This window comes from Lagopus muta, chromosome 8 (genome assembly GCF_023343835.1).
Source record: "Lagopus muta isolate bLagMut1 chromosome 8, bLagMut1 primary, whole genome shotgun sequence".
NCBI classification, from domain to species: Eukaryota; Metazoa; Chordata; class Aves; order Galliformes; family Phasianidae; genus Lagopus; species Lagopus muta.
Genome location: NC_064440.1, coordinates 3,817,067 through 3,837,908, shown reverse-complemented (window position 1 = coordinate 3,837,908; position 20,842 = coordinate 3,817,067). Strand labels below are relative to the sequence as shown.

At 38.7% G+C, this 20,842-nt stretch overlaps 1 protein-coding gene and 1 long non-coding RNA gene across 3 annotated transcripts in view; both read left to right on the top strand.

The window, feature by feature from the left end:
- The window catches only part of ARHGAP15 (Rho GTPase activating protein 15), a 316,320-nt gene that overhangs the window by 210,949 nt on the left and 84,529 nt on the right, over positions 1-20,842 (top strand). For both annotated transcript variants that reach the window (XM_048952880.1, XM_048952881.1), the window contains one exon: positions 1,200-1,277. In XM_048952880.1, coding sequence (XP_048808837.1) covers positions 1,200-1,277 — 78 coding nt within the window. The remainder of the gene's footprint in view (positions 1-1,199; positions 1,278-20,842) is intronic.
- Positions 6,465-17,959, top strand: LOC125696777 (uncharacterized). The gene is made up of 3 exons (XR_007378527.1): positions 6,465-7,861; positions 16,328-16,444; positions 16,788-17,959. It is a non-coding gene; the product is annotated as an uncharacterized LOC125696777 (long non-coding RNA).

Sequence of the window (20,842 nt, the reverse complement as noted above, 5' to 3'; positions counted from 1 at the left end):
ACTTGTTTTCACTTGTTCCTATACTTTCATTTTTTCTTTTTTCCTCACCCTGAACTGCAAAAGGAAATATTCCCACTAGACACATTGTCAGAACTGAAATATTTCCTGAAACCATTTTGTTTTGACAAATTAATGTTTTCTGAGAGGAAGGCTTTCTCTGAAATTGTTTGCCAAGATTAATTAAAACTTCTGTTGTAAGTGATGAGTAGCCTTAAAAAAACCTTGAGCTTGGTATAGGTTCTCTTAACTTCTTGTTTACTTGCAAGTCTTAAATGTAGACTGACAACATAGAGTTCTGTGTTTTCAGTTCTTAAGCATGTAGTCATTTCGGTCATTGTTTGCACAATAGCTAATTCTCCAAGGAAAGAAGAGCAGTTCCCACATGCTTTAAAATGCTACAGCTATGCAAGTAGGGCTGGAAGTGCTATTTTAAACAGTCATATCAGCAGCGCTTGCTGTAGGAGATAATATGTCACAAAGGGGAGTATGACATCTAGTTTCACCTAAAAGATAAACCTTGAGTAGATATGCAGGGAGAAACAAGTCTGTCAGGTTGTCCTTGAAAAGGATGGCCTATATTAATGAAAAAATGTACTCCAGGGCATGTGCTATTTGGGATATTTAATTTTAGTTTCAAACTCGTCCGATCTGCTATGACGAATATAATAGAGAAGCTGTAGTTGTGTGTAGTCTTACACACGTCATGATTTCAGAGTGGGCATTGCAGCACTTAATTTTCAGAAAGGTCATAGCCTCAGATATTCACATCTGAAAAACTCAGGCCTCAGATGGAGCAGCTTCCCCTGTTAATATACACCATTAAGAGAAGCACCCCACTTTTCAGCAGGGCAAACACACTGTCGTTTGTATCCCAAATAACCATTATTCCATGAACACAAGAGCTAATCCACTCTTCCTTTTCTGTCACACTCAAATACCTTTGCAAAATGTATTCTGCTGACAGAATTACAAGATAATTACAGTCAGGTATTTTGTATTCACTTAAGCTAATCTACTGCGTTTATTTCTCATTGTTGTCGTAATCAGGCAAGGAGGCACTTTGGTGTTTGTCAGGTGGATTATTTTTCAGTCATTTACTGCTCTGCACTTCTTCATACTTGTTAGGGCACTTCTGGCTTCTTGACAGACGTACAAAGAAAAATATATGATTTAAAATGAAATGTGTGTTTCTCTTTCAGGTCTAGAAGTTGATGGAATATACAGAGTTAGCGGCAATCTGGCAACAATACAGAAGTTACGATTTGTTGTCAATCAGGGTAAGTGATTCCTCCACCCTGGTAATGTTTTGTTTAGTATTTAACTGTCTCAGATGACAGAATTTCAGAATCTGCTATACATTGGTGGCATAGAATGATGAGTTGTGTTTTGGAAAAGAGAGGAAAGGGAAGGTAGAAAGACATTACACAGAGGGAATCAGTCAGTTAGGAGAGAGGAAAAACAGAGTAGTAAGCAGAGGAAAATACTGGTTAAACAGTAGATGAGAAACAAACAGAAACAAAAAGAGGAAATGGATAAATGAAATAAGGTGGCAAAAACAAAGCATATGTAGAAACCAAAGAATCAAAGTGAGGAGGAAAAAAAAAAGAATAAAAGGAAAAATAGCAGATTGTTTGGATGTTGAAAGTTAAACAAAACCAAAAATAGAACAGAGATCCAAAGGAAAACAGACAAAGAGAGTAAGGTGCTGAAAAGAACTGAAAAGGAAATGCTAAAACTAGCATCCCAGCTCTGCCAGAGTCAGTGGAAGATTTACCTCTGATTTCAATAAGGCAAATAATTGATCCCAGGAAATGAGAAGAGGAAAGATGAATGTTTGGGGAACTGAAGAACCAAAATTAGAACTAACCATTGTGTTATGGTTATAGTTAATGAATGCATTGCCCCAGACTCTACGTGTAATGAACATATTTCTGCAAATACAAAATAACAGTTATCACAGATGTAGCTAAATAAATCTAAAATTGATCAATAAATAATGTTACAGGTGTGGAAGCTGCTATTGGTAGCTAATTAGGATACATGACAAATACGTCAACCTGTCTGAACAGTGTACTTCTCTTGGCAAAGACTAAACATATCCTCATTTAATAGCTTAGCAAATATCATTGATGACAGTGAACCTCCTGATCCTACTTAATGAGAAAAACAAATGGAGCTTTTCAGAAATTAGGAAAAGAATCAAATCTTAAATTGCATTCAAGACTTTATGCACTTACTGAGTTAATCAAGTACACATGCAAAGCTCCTGCAGCATTTTCTCCTACCTTTCCTTCACTCCTTTATTGTTCCCTGAAAACTTTCACCAGAACTGCTAAATATTGTACAATATATATGATGGTGCTTTGGGGTTTTCTCATGGGGAGATGGTAACAGTTGGAGAATTACTTCCTCAACTAATTTTGTACTAGGCGTATACTAAGACTTCTGACCCCAAAATTTTAATGATTTTTCACTTTCAAGCCTGCATTTACATTTGTAATGAAGGTGCTCCAGAGCAGTCTTGTCTTTGGCTCAAACTGGCAGGCAAACTCTACTTTATGAGGAAACAGTATTTATGCCAGTAAATTCAGTGAGACTGAATAAATCATCAGCCTCATGGTTTTGACTCGTTACTTGGGCTCCCTTAGATTTATAGTTGTTGGGTATTTGTGTGTCGATAATGAAGTCTGCCTTGGCTTCCAAGTAATTGTGCACTGTATTTTGTTTGGAGACAGAGAAGTAAACCCAGGATTTTCTATCCTTCTTCACTCCCCAGGATCTTTGCTCAGGAAAAAAATGTGCCATAAAAATAATGGTCCTGTCTATCATGTCTCATGGCATCCAAAGGTTAACGTACTTGAGGTTAACATTACCACTCAAATTTTCCCCTAAAACAGATGGGATGATGCTGTAAAGCAAGACAGAAGCCTAAGCTGTCTTTTTGCAGTGCAGAAGTACCAGGCACCTTTTTCTTCTGGTTTATACCACTGTGAGAAATGAATATATAAAGGTGAAGTTAATGGTACATTAAACCACTCTGACACAAGCTACTTAGGGCAACTGCAGTAAATCTACCTACTGAGTGACCAAAGAAAATTCAAGGAGAAATAGTACTCCTGGAGCACTATTTTATCATGTTATCTGTTGTGGTAATTATTGTTTCTTTTGTTAGTCTTTGTTGATACAACCAAGGCAGTCATGCATTTTATATCATCATGAAATAGATTTTCAGTGGGAAACGAAATTATCCATCCGAGCTCCCTTACACGTCCTTTAAAATCTCAGCTATACAAATATGTGGCCAGGTCTGCAGTTTGCCTTTCTTCAGGTAGACAGGCAGACATGCCAAAGGTGCACCACTGTAAATTTTAACGCCACATTTGCATTCCTCAGGGCCACCATATGTGGGGAAAAGAGAGGGTTGAGCACTGCAGCCCCCAAAGAATAATCCAGTAGCTGTTAGTCAGAACATTCAAGAAACAATTCAGGCACAAAGAATGGCTTTAAAATCACAGGCCATGGTTTCGTTTGTTTGAATAGCATCCTTTCTCTCTGCTAGGTAGGAAGCTGCAGGCAGGGAACAGCCCATTAAGTCACGGTGTGGCTCTATAGACATAGATGTGTGTGTGCTAGCATCCTGCTAATACTACCCTGACTTCTAGGCTGCTGACTGGAAGATATATACCCACTTCATAGTCCTTCCTAATCCCTAAATGGATTTCAGAATGGCCAGATCCACAGATTAACTGGGAGGTCCATCAGGCAGCAGTGGCATGTTGTAGGTGCAGAGAGTTGGTTTGGCAACAAAGGGATACGGAGCTGAGAGAGGAAGGGATCTAATCAGCTTTCCTCCAGGGGATTAGCTACATACTGCTCAGAAGCAACACGTACCTCCATGGGGAGATGAGGGGAGTGTGTTTTACTTAATGTGGGCAATGGTGGCACAGCCCAGCGTCCCTCTCCAACTCTCACCTGATGCAGAGGACAGCACTAATTTCAAATAGTGTTTCATGGACTCACAAAAGTAATGAGGGAAGTGGTATTTTTTGTCAGATTTTCTGCTTAACATTCCAATAGAGAATCTTCGTTTTAGTGCAAGTCTAATTTAATTATAAATGCAAACAAATGTTCTAAAAAAGCCTGTTTACATTGCGGAGATTGACTGTGCAATCAGTTCTTATGCAGGCCAAATACTTAATGGGCTGTCTTCTTCCTGCTTGTGCTGCTATTGTGTTACACCTACGTTTATAGGATATAAATAGTATGTATCATATTGAAAATTAAAGATCATAGAAGTGACTCTAGGCTGACTGCCATATCAAAGTACTTTTTATTAGAATAGTCATTAATTAGAATATAGCAAAGCTTTATTTGGCTCCTTTTTCTATACAGTTAATGTCATCTGCAGTATCAAAACTGAACTAAGAGAAAACTGGTGATTATGAAAGGAAAACAAACTAGCAACTGACAGCTTTATCATTAAAGAAGAAATAAGAACAGTAAAAATCTAAAAGAAGCCTTAAAATCCTACATTTTTTGAGAGCTGGAAGGAGTTTGTAAGAAAAACTATGCCTCACATCTTTACTGCTCACTGTTAAAATTCTCTGAATACAGTTTGTTTCATTCTCATTTCTTGAGGTACACAGCTCCCGAAAAGGGCTTTGACCTTGCCAACAAGAGCATCAGCAGAACAAACTACCTTATTTACTTTCTCCCTTTCACGGAGTTTTCTTTTTCTATAAAAGTCTCTTGACATCACACCTTTTTTGCTTCTGTGCAACAGGATTATCTTTTGTCTGTGATTTATTTTCCCATTAAGAGCTGAAAAGATCAGTTGATCATAAGAGGACCAGGCTATAACATCCCTCAGCACTTTTGAAACTCTAGGTCATCATTTTTCAAATCAGTGAATCAAGGCGGTACAAGCTGCTTGGACCACTGGTGACATTGAGACAGTCATACTTTTCTTTGTCTCAAAGTGCTGAAAGAACTGTGTTTTTAGAAACTAGATTAGCTGTCATTTAATATTCCCAGCTGGAAACCTATGGCACAGGCTTGTTTAATTGTCAGAGATAAACATTCTTATGCTTTTCATATTGATACACGTAATGACTGCAACCTTGGAAATGTATATATGGTACTGCTTAGCAATTACTTGGGGATTTAATGTAAAATCTGGAAGACTTTTGATGATTTTTTAGTGAAGTGCTGTAAGCATCACAGATGTTTATAAGGCTGTTCTCCTATAGGAGAATGAATAAGGTACCACCCATAAATCTGCTAAGCCATGCAGAACATGGTGACGTTTCCAGGGCAGAATAATGCCACTAACCTTATCAATTGGTGTGGCCTAAAAGATGGGGCTAAGTTAGGCTCTGGGCCCAGGTGGGGTACTCAGGGCTGTTAAGGCTCATTAAGTCCCTGGGGAGAAAGCCTGTAATCAGGACAGCAGCACAATATGAAAGTGGAGCCAGGTGGCAGATGTATTCCAAAAAGAGAGCTTGTGAGCTGCTCAGGAAGGTTAACAGGGATAGAGAAAGTGCTTGAGGAAAGCAGGAAAAAATACAAGGCTCCAAATTTCTAAGGGTGTCAGAATGGAAGAGTGTGAAGCTGTGGTGTGCTCCCAGCTCTGTTCTGTTCTGTCATACTGCTGCACATGTTATATAATGAGCTAAGACCTTCCTATCCTGTTCCTCATCTCTGTCCCAGCATGTTCTCCATTTCCCTCTTTGTTTGAAGCTCTGAGACCTGAGGAAATCACAGAATCATAAAATGGCCTTGGTTCTGTCTGCCTCCTGCACCAGTCTGCTGGGTGGCTGGGAAGGCACTCAATTTCTAGGACTGTCAAACAAGCAATTTTCATGAGTACTAAATTAACTGAAAAAAATGGAGCTATAAAGGGTTCATAAGATGTTGCTGAAACACTGAGATTCTATCCTAATGCATATATGTTCAGGGAAACTAACCATAGAAATACAAATTTCAATACTTATTGGTTCATTCAGCAAGTGTTGGTTCATACATAATACAAGAGAGCTCCTAATTGTCTTTATATCCTGTGCTTTGTTTGCAAAATGCTTGGTATTTGCAGTACAGAAGACCTTTGAATTCTGTTATTTCATTTGCAATACCTTATGTGTTAACTGCAAAACACCGGGTGCCATCCAAAGGTCAATTACCACATTCTTACTGCTCGCTTACTGTACTTATGTACCAAAGGGGTAAAAGCATATATATTTGTACAGAGCCTAGAGATTGTTATTGAAGAGAGGCACGTCTTCTAGGGAATATGTGAAAGGACAGCTGAAGGTATGAATTTGTGACCATGTGGAAGGGGAAAAAAGGTGAGGTGTACTCCTCCCTGACATCACCTTGAGTTAACAAATAACATTTGGACAAAACTAAATAATTCTGCTGGCTTTTTTTTTGGTGGTTTTTGGTTTTTTTTTTCCCCCCCCCCTATAAAAATTACCGTAGACTATAATTCAGCCAAAGAAAAATTAAAAGTAAAATGTAAACCACAAATATGTGAATTGATTGTGAATATTTATTAACTAAATAATTTAATAATAAAGAAAATGCCTATTTGATTAATTGTTACAGAGTAAAAATTACAATAAAACTGTCTTGATCAGTGCTTTGCAGAAGCACCATTACTGTCTGTGCAGTTGTTTAACAAGGATTTAATTGGAAAGATAAGTGAATGCACATTTAAAAGTATTGTTAATTTGCTTTATAATCACCCCATCCTTCACAGTATTGACAGCACCAGGCACAAACCCCTTTCTCTTTTACAAGTATTATTTTCCATATGTGCACAATAAATTCTGAAGCAGTAATTGGAAATTTTATGGATTTCAACATACCTAGTCTAGTGTTTTGAGTTAATAGATGCCATATCCTGTTTCTAAAGGTAGCTCATAGGTGGCATTCTAAGTAAAAATCAGTGTCTTCTTATTACATGCGCTGTTTTGGAGGATTGTTGGTTTTTCTTTCTGAAGCAGTATCTAATTCCTATTTACTCTTCCTTTCCATTTGAAATATCAACAAGATGCTCATCGCAACATTATTTTTTATTTAATAAACAACAGCCGTCAAAAACAGTAATCTTCAATATGCTTATATTCCATCTGTACTTGTATTTATTGTTCTAAAATGGTTTGGATTAATCTAAATGACAAGTAAGAGCCCAGACCATATGAGCAGCGAAGGATGATACCTTTAACCAGCAGGATTCTTCAACCTTACTGTTATGTTCTTTATCAATGAACTATAAGAAAAGGGAAACAAAATGTTGGGGTTTTAATTATTATTATTATTTAAAGTATTACTGATGAAATGAGCCTGCTGGGACCAAACATCTGAGCCTGGATTATCAAGAACTGGACTGAAACTGCCTTTGGAACAGCCCTGCTGGGTCAACACAAATGGGTTGGGGAGGTTTGAAGCAAGTATTTAAAAGAGAGTGGGGAAGAAGAAAATTAAAAAAAAAAAAAAAGTACAAGTGGCTTGGGAAGAGAAGCTGCTCCCTTTTGCAGCCTATTTTTTTTATTACTACTATACTTTAAAGAAGTAAACTCCCATGTGAGGAAATACCCAACTGTTCACACTGACCCAGTACAACTGTATGCGAACAGCTGAGTCCTAGCCTGAACCACTGATTGAGCACCTGGGGAAAGGACCTGGTCAGCTCTGGGAGCACAGGTGAAGGCAATTGATGTGTGTGACTAGAGGGGGTGCAGCCTTGTTGCACCTCTCTTAGACCTCATTTAAGGGCTGACTGCCACTGGGGAAGGCTCTCTTTCTGGAGATTCTTTCTTGATGAAGCTTTTCTCTGTAGACCTGGAATATTCTGATACCGGTGAGCAATCTTCTTCTCTTCCTTTATAGCACCTTTGTATTGTGCTAGTCCTTCTGTTATTGTATCTTAGTTGTAATGCCTTTCCTTTTGTATTGATTTGTCCAGTTGCTACAACATCTATTTCAAAGGCAGCTGGCAGCACTGGTCCTGTTGGACGCGAAGCTCCAACGGGATCATTAGGTGTGTCATTTTTAAAACTGGAGGAAAAAAATAGGAGGGATTGGCTCTCTCTTGCAATCATTTTCCTTTTTTGAGTCCTTAATTTCTTGTGTGTGTGCATCAATGAGGTTTCTCACTGTGTTCTGCATTTTTAGGAGTTTTAGTAAGTTAGGCATTGCATTTTTCAGACATAAACATGTACATGGGGAGATGTCTGACTGTGTCTTGGTAAGCCTCAGTCATGTTCTGCCTTTTTCAGTGTTCAAGCCCATGCATGTCCCAGGCAGTGAAGCCTTCCTTGCTTCTGTGAGCATTCCTTGTGTGGCCAGGCCCTGTGTGAAAGCCAGCATGGTGCTCCAGAGTTTGTAGTGGAAATATTGGGCTCAAACTGGGTTATTTGCTCACCAAGAACCAAAATGTTTTGAGAGCCTTGAGTCAAAAATAGGTTTTTTTTCTTTCTTTTTCACACTTTGTAGGCAATCAAAGAACATAAAATGGACTGAAGCAATTTTCAGAAATAATTATAAAACAGATTGTTTCTAGGTTAAGACCTGCGTATGCCAAGCTGTAGCCAAGAATTTTTTTATTTAATTTTCCCTCAAGCTTTAAAACTCTGACAACAAAATACTATAATTGAGCCTGTATTAATTGATTTCCCAACTGCTATGTGCATATTAGTGATGTGGGCCATTTCCATTTTTTGCTCTGTGATTTAGCATCTATTTTAAGATGGAGAATTTTCTTTTTACTTTCAATGGTGGTGTGGTTTCCACAACTAAAGTTACTCTTTTCAGAGAGGTGTGAAATAATAATAATAATAAAAACAAAAACAAAAACAAAACAAAAAAAACAAAAACAAAAACCCACAAATAATAAAAAAGAAAAGATAGTACCCAAACACTGACTTGTAAATGCGAGCCAGTTAAATTAACCCAATGGAAAGGCAAACTTTTGAAATGAAGTTGGCATTGTTTTGGTAATATACATCAGATTAAAGCACACATACACAAAACATGGCAGAAGTAGAATTTTGTTCTTCCAGTCTAATCTGTTTAATTCTCAATGTGTAAAATGAAGAGAATTGGATTGGCAAGTCTAAGTTTCCAAATGCAGCAGGGTTTCCCCTACCCAATGGCACTGTCATGTGCTTTCTTTTCAACAGTGTGATGAATAGGTTGGTAGAAGGGGGGGAGAAGAGACAGTGAACTTGGTTAATGTGGTCAGCCACAGACATACCATGGATTTTATGGCATATATTGTACCATCAAGCATTTTAGACATGGTTTTTCTTTCTCTTCTAACCACAGCTCTGTTTGCGTCACAATAGCTTTGTGCTTAGTTTTAATTCAACAAGTTTGAGGGATTTCTTGTGATAACCCCCCAGGAAGGACTGTTTAGGCATTGAAGACTGTAGTGTTGCACACTCCATCAAGGGTTTACTTTTGCTGAGGAGGATGTCTGTTATTGCCAAGAGTGACTTTTATGGGGGTTTGTTGTACTGATAACAATGCTGCTGGAAAAAGAACATGAGAAATGCCATTTCATAGGGCTCAGAAGAGGGAAAGCAAATATTTTAACTAACCATTTCTTAGAATTCATGACAGGAAAATCTAATGACTGTGCAATTTTTAGAATGCAGAAAATCTCTGGTGTTGCCAGTGATATTTATGTTATCTGAAGAGGGCATCAAAATTATTTTCAAGGGGATGATCTTGTGCTGCGAAGAGATGGAAGTCCTTGGAAGCTCAGCTTCATAATTCCTAATTGGAATTGGTTGTGAGTGGTGTCTTACAAATCATGGGATGACCTAATACTTGGGATATATTTCTCCCATGTGATAATTATCTATAATTCTGTGGTTTGTGTGTAATGCTGGCCGACAAATATGAACTTGCAATAGGATTTGCAACAGAAAGTATGATATTGAATGTGGGAGGATGTTACATAAGGATATGCAGAGTGGCATGGGGTGAGAAGCTACCACACAATGGAATTTTACTTTCTACTTGTGGTCTTCTGTGTGCTGAGAATGGGAAAAATCATAAATGCTTTGGTACGTATAACTGTTGCATGTAGTGAGTGATTTGGGGGAGGGAGGCAGCAAGGGCATGCTTTGGTCATGTGTTTCACTGGTGAACTCTGTTAGTTCTCTTAGTGACAGTGAGAGCTAAGAGTGCTGGTAGCAACACAGAGGACTAATCTGGAAAACTTTCAGGGTAAAAAAAAATTAAGGGGAGGAAGGGGGAAAAAGAAGAGGAGAAAAACTGGAGTCTCTCTCTTCAAAAAGTCCTTGGAATCCAATTTTATTTTTTTAAGATGAAACCTGTGCTCTTTTACTGACTGTCACTAGTGGATAGGCTTTTTTTATTGACTGTCTCGTTTGGTCTTATTGATGGGTAAAATCTTTCTTAGTAATATATTCCTGCTGTAAATAAATTAGTTTTTTTTTAACTCTCAAATCACATCATTCTATATGAGTTAAAAATGAAATGGTTTTTGTCTTTTTCCGTATTTCTTTTTCTTTAAAATGTGATTGTGCAACTCTGGAATTTTTTGGAAGAGTGAGTTATGATAGTCCTAGAAATCATCTTCCCTTAGTACATTATTTGGACATCTTGGACTTTATCTTATCCAGTTATCTTATCATTGGTATTTAGTGCCATTTGAGAGAAGGCTGAGTACTGAATTGACCCTCACAAGGCTGGCAGTCTTGCTTTTTGGGATTGGGAACTAGAAGCAAGGTGGGATGTCTTGCAGCATTAAGAAAAACATATTAGATCAATAAATTTAGGCAAAGGAGTCAAATCATCTTGACAGTATCACTGTCTTTTTCCTTAGTAGATGATAGGATTTATTTTATTTAAAAGTACCATATACATTATTATGCACATCTAGTCAGCAAAATAAGTGTTTTTCAGTGAGCTTTTAAAAATCCTGGTGTAGAAAAAGTGTACCCAGCTGTTCTGTAAACACACGTATTACAAATATTAAAAAAATTATTCCTTCCTCCTTCTCCCCCAAGCCTTATTTTTCACTTTAGACTTATTATTGTAGGGCTTATTAAATATATTAATTTAAATACTTAGTCACACTGTATTTTAATTTCAAAGTTAGCCACAGCACCAGAGACTTGAAAGTGAGAACGTTGCATTGCTCTTGCTTGAGTTTTCAGCTCTCGTCTGAATGTTAACACTGTTCAGTCTGCAGTGTGTCTGTTCTCAGTGAAAGTAACAAAGATTGTTCAGATCTTTTAAGATCAAAGTGTTGTATTTTTTAGTGTTTTTTTATTTTTTTTATTAGCTTCATTTCTTGTCCCAGATCTCTATGGTAATATGTTGACCTCTTGGTGTGGACAAATGGTGAGCTGGTAATGATGCTTTTGGAAATCCCTCCGTGATTCTGTGTGTATTGTTCTTACTTTGTATAATTTCTGATATTTTTAATATAATTTAACTGTAGTAAATTGTTTTATGGTAAATATATGCAGTGTCAAATATAATTGGGCAAATGTTCTATAATGATTTTGCCTTCCTCCACCACAAGCAGTGACCAAGATGTACCCAAGATCTGTTTATAATTCCTTGAATGTTCCTTTTCTTCTCCCTATTACTAGCTGGTATAACATGAGATCTGGCTCATCTCTGAGATGTAGTCTGGGCTGATGTTGTGAGATATATGGACAGATATTTTAGGTTGCTAGTAGCCTGGAGTTAGATTATGCCAAAATCCTTACAAACCCCAACCAGCTCAGAGCATTCCTTACCTCTGAGCAAAGCTGAGCAAAAATCATAGTAAAAGGCATCTCTGACCTGAAAAGAATTTTAAAATGGTGTAACCAAACTTTGAACACAATTGGATTTATCACATTTTTAAAATCCCACGAGATGTGAAGTCTGGACTGGGTGGGCTGTGAGAAGGCCAGAATAATATCTTGAAAAAATTGAGCTTTTAGCTAGGCTCTTGCTTCTTGCTGTAAAAATCTCTTTTCCTTCTGTAATCAGATAACTAGAAAACAAACAGTTTTCAAAACACATTTCTATCAATCAACATTATGTGCTTATGATAGAGAAGATGGACAGTGACTTAAGTAGGTAGCGGCAGTGAAGAAGAGATGGATGTGAGTAGGAGGAAATTGTTTCTTCTTGGTGTAAGTTTGTTGGTGTCAGATGCCTTCCTAGACAGTGGAGTGATGCAAAGAGAAGAGGAAAAGGGATCTTTTCACTTGGATGCTAAAAGCTTTTTCTTATTGTAAGAGAAGCTCGTTGTTTGCTAATGTTAGTTTGAGGATGATAATGATGATATCAGCTGAGGAGCTGGGATAACGAGTTGCTAACTTGTGGCAGTTGCTCAGAAAAACAGTGCACAATGGCATTTGGGTAACTTTAGATGAAGCTTCGTGATTGCGGACTTCAGACCCATATGGGTGGAAAAGGGGAGAATTGACCCTATCTAGGAAAAAAGAGCACAGTTGGGATTTCAGCAGAGATGTGAAACTCTGTGAGGACATCTGGGTTAAAGAATGATGACAGACAACTGAAAGAGCTGACAGAGCAACACCAAGGTCTTGTGGTGGTCTTATTGGCTGTCCTGCTGAATCTGGAGGAAGGCACTGTTCCATTTGTTGTTGTTTTTCCCTGTGTTTAATGATTTGTGCAAATGAAGATGCTAAAGCAAGTTAGAGATATGTATTTTTGAATCAGAGCCACATGATAAAGCATTCAAACATAATGCAAATAATTGCAGACTGATGTATCCAGTAGTTTTTTTTTTTTAAAAAAAAGAATAAATAATTTAGCTTTACACATGGGCAATCCTTGCTAAAAATTGCAAATCAGAACTCTTCTGTTTGAATGTATTTTATTTTGTTAATGGATTCACTAATATGAAAGGCATCTAATTGTATAATGTATTATTAGTCATTTTCTTTGGCATCCTATTAACTTTAAATAATTCTAATATTTAACATTTTATAACATGCATAACAAAGTTCTTCTATCTCCAGCAGAGGAAAAAAACATGCATTAATAATAATTTTTTCATAACTCTTTCGACTGTGTATGTTGTGATACATCTTTGAGCAGAAATATTAGAAACTGAAGCATAAAATAACAAGTCGAGTTAGATGGCATTTAAAAAATAAATATATGGAAGTATACTGTGATCCTGCAAATACGAGAGCTGGAATATCACCGAGTACAATTAACTTATTTTAAAATTGAGTAACATAGGAAGTGTGATAGGAAATAACTAAGTCCATCTACTAAATACCTTTTCAGTGATAGCCGGAGTGGAGTGTATCAAATGGTGATTAATGCCTGCTAATGGAAGTGGTCTCCACCGCAAGTTGTGAGTGGTGTGGTTGTGGCTGAGCATAATAACCACACACAGAATTGCTGATAATCCCCAGCAAATCCCAAAGTTTTCCTGGGCTCGAAATAAGATGACAGACAGGTCACGTTAGGAATTTTCTCCTTATGGCGCTTTTGCTTTTTGTTTTAGTAGGTCAGATCTTGTTCCTGCGTACTGTGGAAGTATTATGGGAATGAGCAATGCCTAAGCTGCTTAACAAATGCACACTTTCCCCACACCAATCTGTTTTCTGGGGACAGCCGGGCTAGTGCTATGCAGCATCCTCTCGGTTGGGTGCTATTAATGTTAATAAAATGCACTTAGCACTTAACATCTCAAGATCTCAAAAGAGCTTGCAAAGCAGCATCATTATCTTTACATTATGGGGACGGAAAAATGAACGATAGGGAGAGTAAAAGATTTGCCCAAGTTTCCATGGCAAATCAGTGACGGAGCCAGGAGCGGAGCCAAAATCTGTTGATTTATAGTCAGTCTCCTAATGTGGTGTGCTGTGCCATTTCACCAAACTCCATTTGCCAAGTCCTTATTGCAGATAAGGCTGCAGTCACCCTCTGAAACACAGATTTGGGGCTCAGAAGGATGCAAAACCAAATTAGACCTTCCCATGCAGTTCTGCCACGCAATGGCTCTGCAGGTGCAGGGCCACCGGTGCAGTGGAGGTGGCACAAAGTGCCACAAATGAGATTTAAATTTCTCTGCTCTGGGTATGCAGAGGAAATGGAGTCCTTAAGGAGCAGGAGGTTTTACATGTGAATGAGATCTTGAATTTCTTTTCAGTGGCCCCTGCCGACTGCATTTTGCATGACTAAGCCTCGTGGAGCTCGTGTTTTCACTGAATGTTTTGTAAACGCTTTTAAAACATAGGAGCAGATATGTATGTTGGAGAGCAAACGTCTCTGAGATACCAAAATATTACTAGCTATTTTTGGTAAGTGGGGAAACGAGGAGCAGAGTGGCTGAGTAACACACGTAGGGAAGTTTGTGATGATTCAGGAATGCAAACCAAATCCCGTTGTTCCAAATCCCTTATCCCAATCCCAGGTCACCCTTTCTGTAGCTCCTTTAGGAGGCACAATACACACCAAAAGGTCCAAAGGTCTTTCTGTCACCTCGAATTGCAGGCAGCTAAAAGATGGCTGTGGTCCTTGTGCTCAGCCCGTATAGGTGGGCATCAGTCCCAGCAAGAGGCAAATGCCTTTGGATACCCCCCGTTTGTACCTGTTTGCCTCAATTGTATCAGCTGTAATGGTAAGTGGTGATTCCTTTCTTCGGTGCATTGGTATGCGTGTGCCTGTAATTCGAGAGACTGCCTTTGCTGAGCAACGGTATGCAGGAAGTGGGACAACAAGGTGTTTTAGATCTGTGGCAAGTCGTAATGCCTTGCAGCCCTCTGCTTGCCTTCCTGGGACTCCTGCAGGGCTGCATCCTGCCTGCTGAGCAGCTCTGCCTCAGGGTGAGACCCCTCACCTACAGATTAATAATCATAACCCTGTGCATGGAATTGCTCTGCATTAAGAGCATCTCCCAGTGCTGAGCCCACAGGCATGCCCACACCACCCCAAACTGACCCCCCCAGGCAGCATTTGTCCTTAGCACTTGTTCTTCCCTCTGGCTAAATGCTTCCAGCCCCATCCTGGACAAGTCTGAACTTACTGAGATACTTCCTGCAGTCCCCCTACCCCAAGTTAAGGCATTAGATTATCCACTTCTACTTAATGGGCTTTGCAGGTGGGGTTCTGCTAACAGAAGACAGGGTCATGTCATGCTTTGATTTTAAGATTTTATGAAAGAAGTTGAGTCTGTTTGCTAGCAGCCTTTCTAAGTGGGGTTTCAGTGAATAAGTGTGTGTGTGTCTAACAAACATTACCTGGTCAGAGCCTACAGACATGTACACATCTGCATGCAGCTTGCTGTGCTGTTTTTTTTTTTTTTTTTTTTCTTCTCATTCTGTGTTTTAAAAAGGCTCTACATCCAAACTATTATTTCCCTCTCATCCTGGTCAGTGCTACCAGAACTATTTGGAAGACTTTAAGTTTGAAGCGTATCTTGTACTTCTACGTAATTTTCTGTATCTCTGTGGCTGAAAATGACGAATTCAGGTTGGGCTTTGTATAAGGAAGCTAATATAAGATGGACAACTTTATTTTACATCCCTGCGTGTTTAAAAGTCCCAGCTGGAGAAGAAAGCAAGATAGCAAGGAGCACAAACGTGTTGGATTATTTCTTGTTAAGCAAATGTAGTACTGTGAAAGATTGACAGCACGGGAAACTGGAGTCCTCCATTTATCCACATTTCTTTTCTATCCATTTATCCACACTTCATTTCTAATATCTGGCTTCAACAGCAGATTGTAACCATAGAAAAGCTATAGACTCTGGGTGAAATGGCACTCCCTTTTGGATCCAGTTTTATAAAAGAAAACAATTATTCACAGAATGCACGTCTTTATTCTTTATTGCACATTTCAAAGTCCCCATGAATACTCATTTGCATGTGACAGCTAATGCTGCATCTTGTATTGGCCAGTAAGAGGCATGATTGCACTAAATTGGAAGCAGCAGGCACAGGTTTTCTTTTAAGAATGGGGGTGGGGGCAGCCATCCTCTGTACTGTTCTCAAGTCTTCAGTCAACAGTTTTAGAACAGTTGCAAGTCGAGTTACTAGGATAATAAATCCCGAATTAACTGAATATGCAGATTTCTCTTCCATTAGGTTCCACTCTTTATGTTGGCACACCCTTCACTTGTTAACAACCTCAACTTTTAAAGCAGTTGAGGAGTGGAGAACTAAAAACACCAAACTTATACTTCAGGAGTGGGGGGAAAAAAAAAAAAAGAGGATAGTAACGTTCCCCAAACTGATGCTATTTCTTTTTTTCCCTTCCTTTTATTTTTAATGAATAAATTCATTCACTCATCCTGCGTGATTTTTCCTAGCGATGGTGTTATCTGGATGACATGCGGAGAGCAGAGCCCAGAGCTGCAGAGAGACTGCTGCCGGCAGCGCTCTCAGTGAAATCTATGTATGCAGCAGCAACAGAAAATATTTATTGGGTAACACATTCCTATTCCCTTTTGAAATGCATGCAGTTCAAACTCGGAAGCACTGGAAAATATTGAGATAAATAATTGTATGGTTTCTGTGTAATGTTTGAAAATTATCTGGGATATAATGGGGACAAAAACAGCTTCTTGAAAACTGCCCGAAAGTCTCTCTTTTCTTAAATGTAATCTTCCAGTGAAATAAATAGGAAGCAAGAGCTGGCCGCTTGTAACAGTGAGCAGATTCACCAACCCACCTTGAAGAAGTTTATAGTAGGAAGCAATATCACAATCTCCGGTTTCCTAAAACTTAAAATGAAAGCTGCTTGTTTTTCCTCCCTCTTCTTCCCGACAGAAAGCCCTCCGATGCCACATGAATAGCAGCTAGAGCATCAGGAAGTCTTTCACTCATACATTTTAGCAACAGGACTACCTGCAATGTGTTTATTCCAGCGATTAAAAACTACTGAAGACAGTTGCATTCCAGTAACAGGCAGGGCTTACTTTGTAAGATGGATTTCCAAAGTTCTGGAGGCTGCTGTTCCTTATAAAACTACGCCAAGGACTATTTAAGTGGCCAGTAATATAAACATAATGCTGCTAATGCTGAACAGTTTATCACATAAATATAATTGTCTTCTTTTAGCAGAATAATAAAAATGGAATCCATATGTTATGCATTATTTAAAATTGTTTTCTGCAAGATGTATTAATCCCAGCGAAGGAGCAATCCTTTTACTCTAGGAGTATAACAGCAGTTTGATTTTATTACATTGTCATTGTTTAATTTGTTTGTTCCCGGTAGTAGTTTCACAGATTTTTATGAACTGTTACTTTTATGGAAAGTCAAGTTACAAGTGATGGACGCTGTTTGCTCGCAGGAAAAGAAAGGTCACGAAGGTAGATAATGTATTTATTTATGTAGTTACTGCACTCAGCTTTTAAAAAATCCCTCAATTCTGAGCAGAAGCCGAAATAACTTGTGGTTTTGAGACCCAGGAGGCACATATTTTGATATTGCTCCTCAGCAACACCGCCAGCTCTGCAGCCTATTCAAATTGGGGAGCTGAATTTAAAGCTCAGATACGCAGCGCTGGATAGCGGGGGCTGCGTGGAGCGTACGGTTCTCCTTTGCAGCAATGTGCTCTCGCAGCTCAATGTCATCTCGTGCCTTTGTTGTGATGAATTTGTGCTGGACGCTGTAACAATAACTTCTTTGCTAAAAAATCTCCCAGCACTTTGCACTAGGTTGTTTTCCAAGGATTAAAAAATAGCGCTTTTTGATGCGGTGTAAAGCTTAATTTCGAATTCTTCTCGTCTGGAGTTTAAAATCACTAATTGTCACATGTGAACCTGTACTCTAGGTTACTTGTTGTGTAACCAAATGATAAGCTGAGTCTCTGAATAATTCCGAAGCAAAAAGTAGCTTACAAACATTCGCTGTTTCAATTTAACAAACAGAAGGAAAAAAAAAGTTTAAGCTGCTGAAATATTTTGAGCACGGTCACATCTTCAAATGACTGTGAAATATCTCACCTATTTAAACCTGGACACGTCTTAAAATATATATATATTTTAAGTAAGAATTGTAATAATAGAAGCTGTAAAATAGTAATAGCAATAATCTTTGTAAGGCACCTATGATGTGAAGTAATTAATGCCAAGTATCTGAAGTATTTAAATCACAACACAAATCAAAATGACTGGACTAGGAAAATAGTAATACAGGATAACTTTTTTTTTTTTTTTAATTTTATAGCTATTTAATATGCCAAATTCAGGAGGGGCTTTGTGAGCCTGGGCACACAATGATTGCTTGCAGGAGCTGCAAGCTCTGTGCTAGAGAATGCGCTCCGTCTGCCTGCTATCACCCTGAATCTTCTTCGGCTGGAATGCCACCGAGTTCCCTGCTGTCCACATCTCACTAGGAAGTACATTGCCATTGCTTGTTGGAATCAGGATCTGATCCTTCAAACAGTTATTCTCATAATAATATATCCATTTTTTAATGCATTGTGGTTTGAGCACTGCTTAGACCAAATTTAGTCACCAGCAAATTGATTCTTGTGTTAGCACTGCCTGTAGTCTGTTCGATCTTAAGGTATCTTTCACTTAAGGGAAGAAATAATACAAAAATACAGAAAACAACCCAGATTTCTTGTCCTTTTAATCCTTGCATGCACTTTGCATGCTGGATAATATGATGTGCATCAATATTAATAAACTACATGTTTATGTAGACAAACATCTCTGTTGAAGTAGATGCTAACTCTGGGTATCTGAGGCTTAGTGTCAGTGCATTTCTTTGTGCCCTCCTTCCCACTGCACCTTTTGTCTGCCCTAGTTGCTTAGATTATAAAGTTTTTTCTCTGTGATTTTTATCATGAATGATGCTGTGGGGCATGGATCTGATTAGGGCATCATGTCATTGCAGTGGTTATAATAATCCAGCTGGTGATACTAACACTATTAATAACAATAATATAATTATTATCACTACCACCAATAGAAACAGTAATAATCATCATTATGCTGTTTTTCCTACTAAGAGTGCTCATGGCTGTGGGTGTGAATCCTCCTTATTCCAAACTCGATGAAAACTTCTAGTGACTTTCCATACAAGTAAGTTTTGAGGATGGCTGTATTTATTTAGATTTTGATATTTTAAGGAAATAATCACATTTATGTGTTGTTGTTTTAGAACTAACAATATGAATTTCAGCGTGGCCATGAAAAATCTAACTCATTGTTTCACATTACCATATATATTGGCCTAGACATATATGTGTGAGGTTTCTTGTTTGTTTTGGGTTTTGTTTTGCTGTCAAGGAAATTGCAGCAACGCATTTTTATTTCCTTTGTCTCTGTGTCAGTGTGGGATGTGCTCAGGTCAAACGTTGAACTCCATTTTATATTATAAATACATTTGAGATTAGGGCGTATTTTTTTGCGTATGTAAGCATTATTAATAGGAGGTATTCCAGTCGCTCTTCAGCTTGAGAATAGTTGTTGACACTTCATTAAGGAATATCTAGGATATTTTAAACCTAGATCGGCTCAGTGACCCAGTTTTCAACACAGCCTTGCAAACCCTTGCGTGGGTGCAATGCTGGGGAGGGTGATGTGCAGTGTGGCAAGCCGCAGTGCGCAGGCAGGGCTGCCTGGGAGACTTCTAGCAGACTTTGGGCACTAAAGGCAGCATCTTGTTGACTGCTAATTGGAATTGTTCCTCCCTGCGTGGGGACAGGCAAGGCAACTGGCAGGCGTAGCATAGAACAGAGGCTGAAAATAGTATGGGCTGTGTCTGGGAAGGGTAAAATAGCGATGGAATTCCTGCGTTAAGCTTTATTTCAGTCCTGTTGGCCAGATCTCACCAGCTTAAAGCTCCATGGAACACCCTGGGAAAGGTTGGTTCCTGGTACTTCTCAGCCTCAAACCAAAGAGGGATGATGGGGAAGAAGGAGTGGGGATGGGAGGGCATGGCGGACATAATGGTTGAGAAACCTGGGATAAACTTGGCCTAGATTCATTTGGCTTGATGCACCTGCCAGTGATCTTCCAGCAGACAGGTGCTGGAGCAGAGGAAACTGGGCCCAAAGCATCCATCAGTAAAAAGAAGGAAACATGCTCTGTGTTAAAACTGCTTTGCCTCTGCTTTATCTGCTCTGCTCAGGAGGAAGAAAAACATTTCATTTTCATAGCAGTGATTTACTCTCAGAGGGTCAGAGTTCAAACTTTATTTAAGTAAGACACCAAAACATTGCATATTTCTTTTAATTTTGTGGACCCTTAATAATTTGCAAACTGGACTTAATATTTTTCTAAGAACAGAGTTTCTCAGGGTGTTCTCTGTACCTTCTTATGCTGGCAGGAGATACCGTGAGAACTCTCTTGTATTAATTTGGCATTTCTCTTTGAAGCTGATTTCTGTGAGTGGGACAAGGAAGATGAAATTTAAATACTTCAGAATTATTTGGCTCTCCATCAATTTTATTTCACAAATAGATAATGTTTTGGTGATATCACTGAGATTCTACTTCGAAATTATCTTACCTGCCTTTACTAACTCCCAGTTAAACCTCCTGGCTTTAAAACAAATGTGATCTTAGGTGCCACCTGTAAACTTTGATCTTCTCAAATTGCATTCAAGTACATTGATGTATAGAAGGCACTGCATGCCAGTCATCAAGGATATCCAGCATCTGACAAGGCCAGTGCTTGCTTTTTTTTTTTCTGACAAGAGGCTGAGCTCGTGGTGATGGCATTCCTCTTGTTCCAAGGTCTTGTTTCCTCAGAGGGAAGGGGTTGCGGTTGAGAGATGAGATGGAATGAGGGAGGCCTTCTCTTTACGTGTCACAGCTCACTTACACGCCCCTCACATCATCTGTTGTTCACATCCTTGCTCTTTTG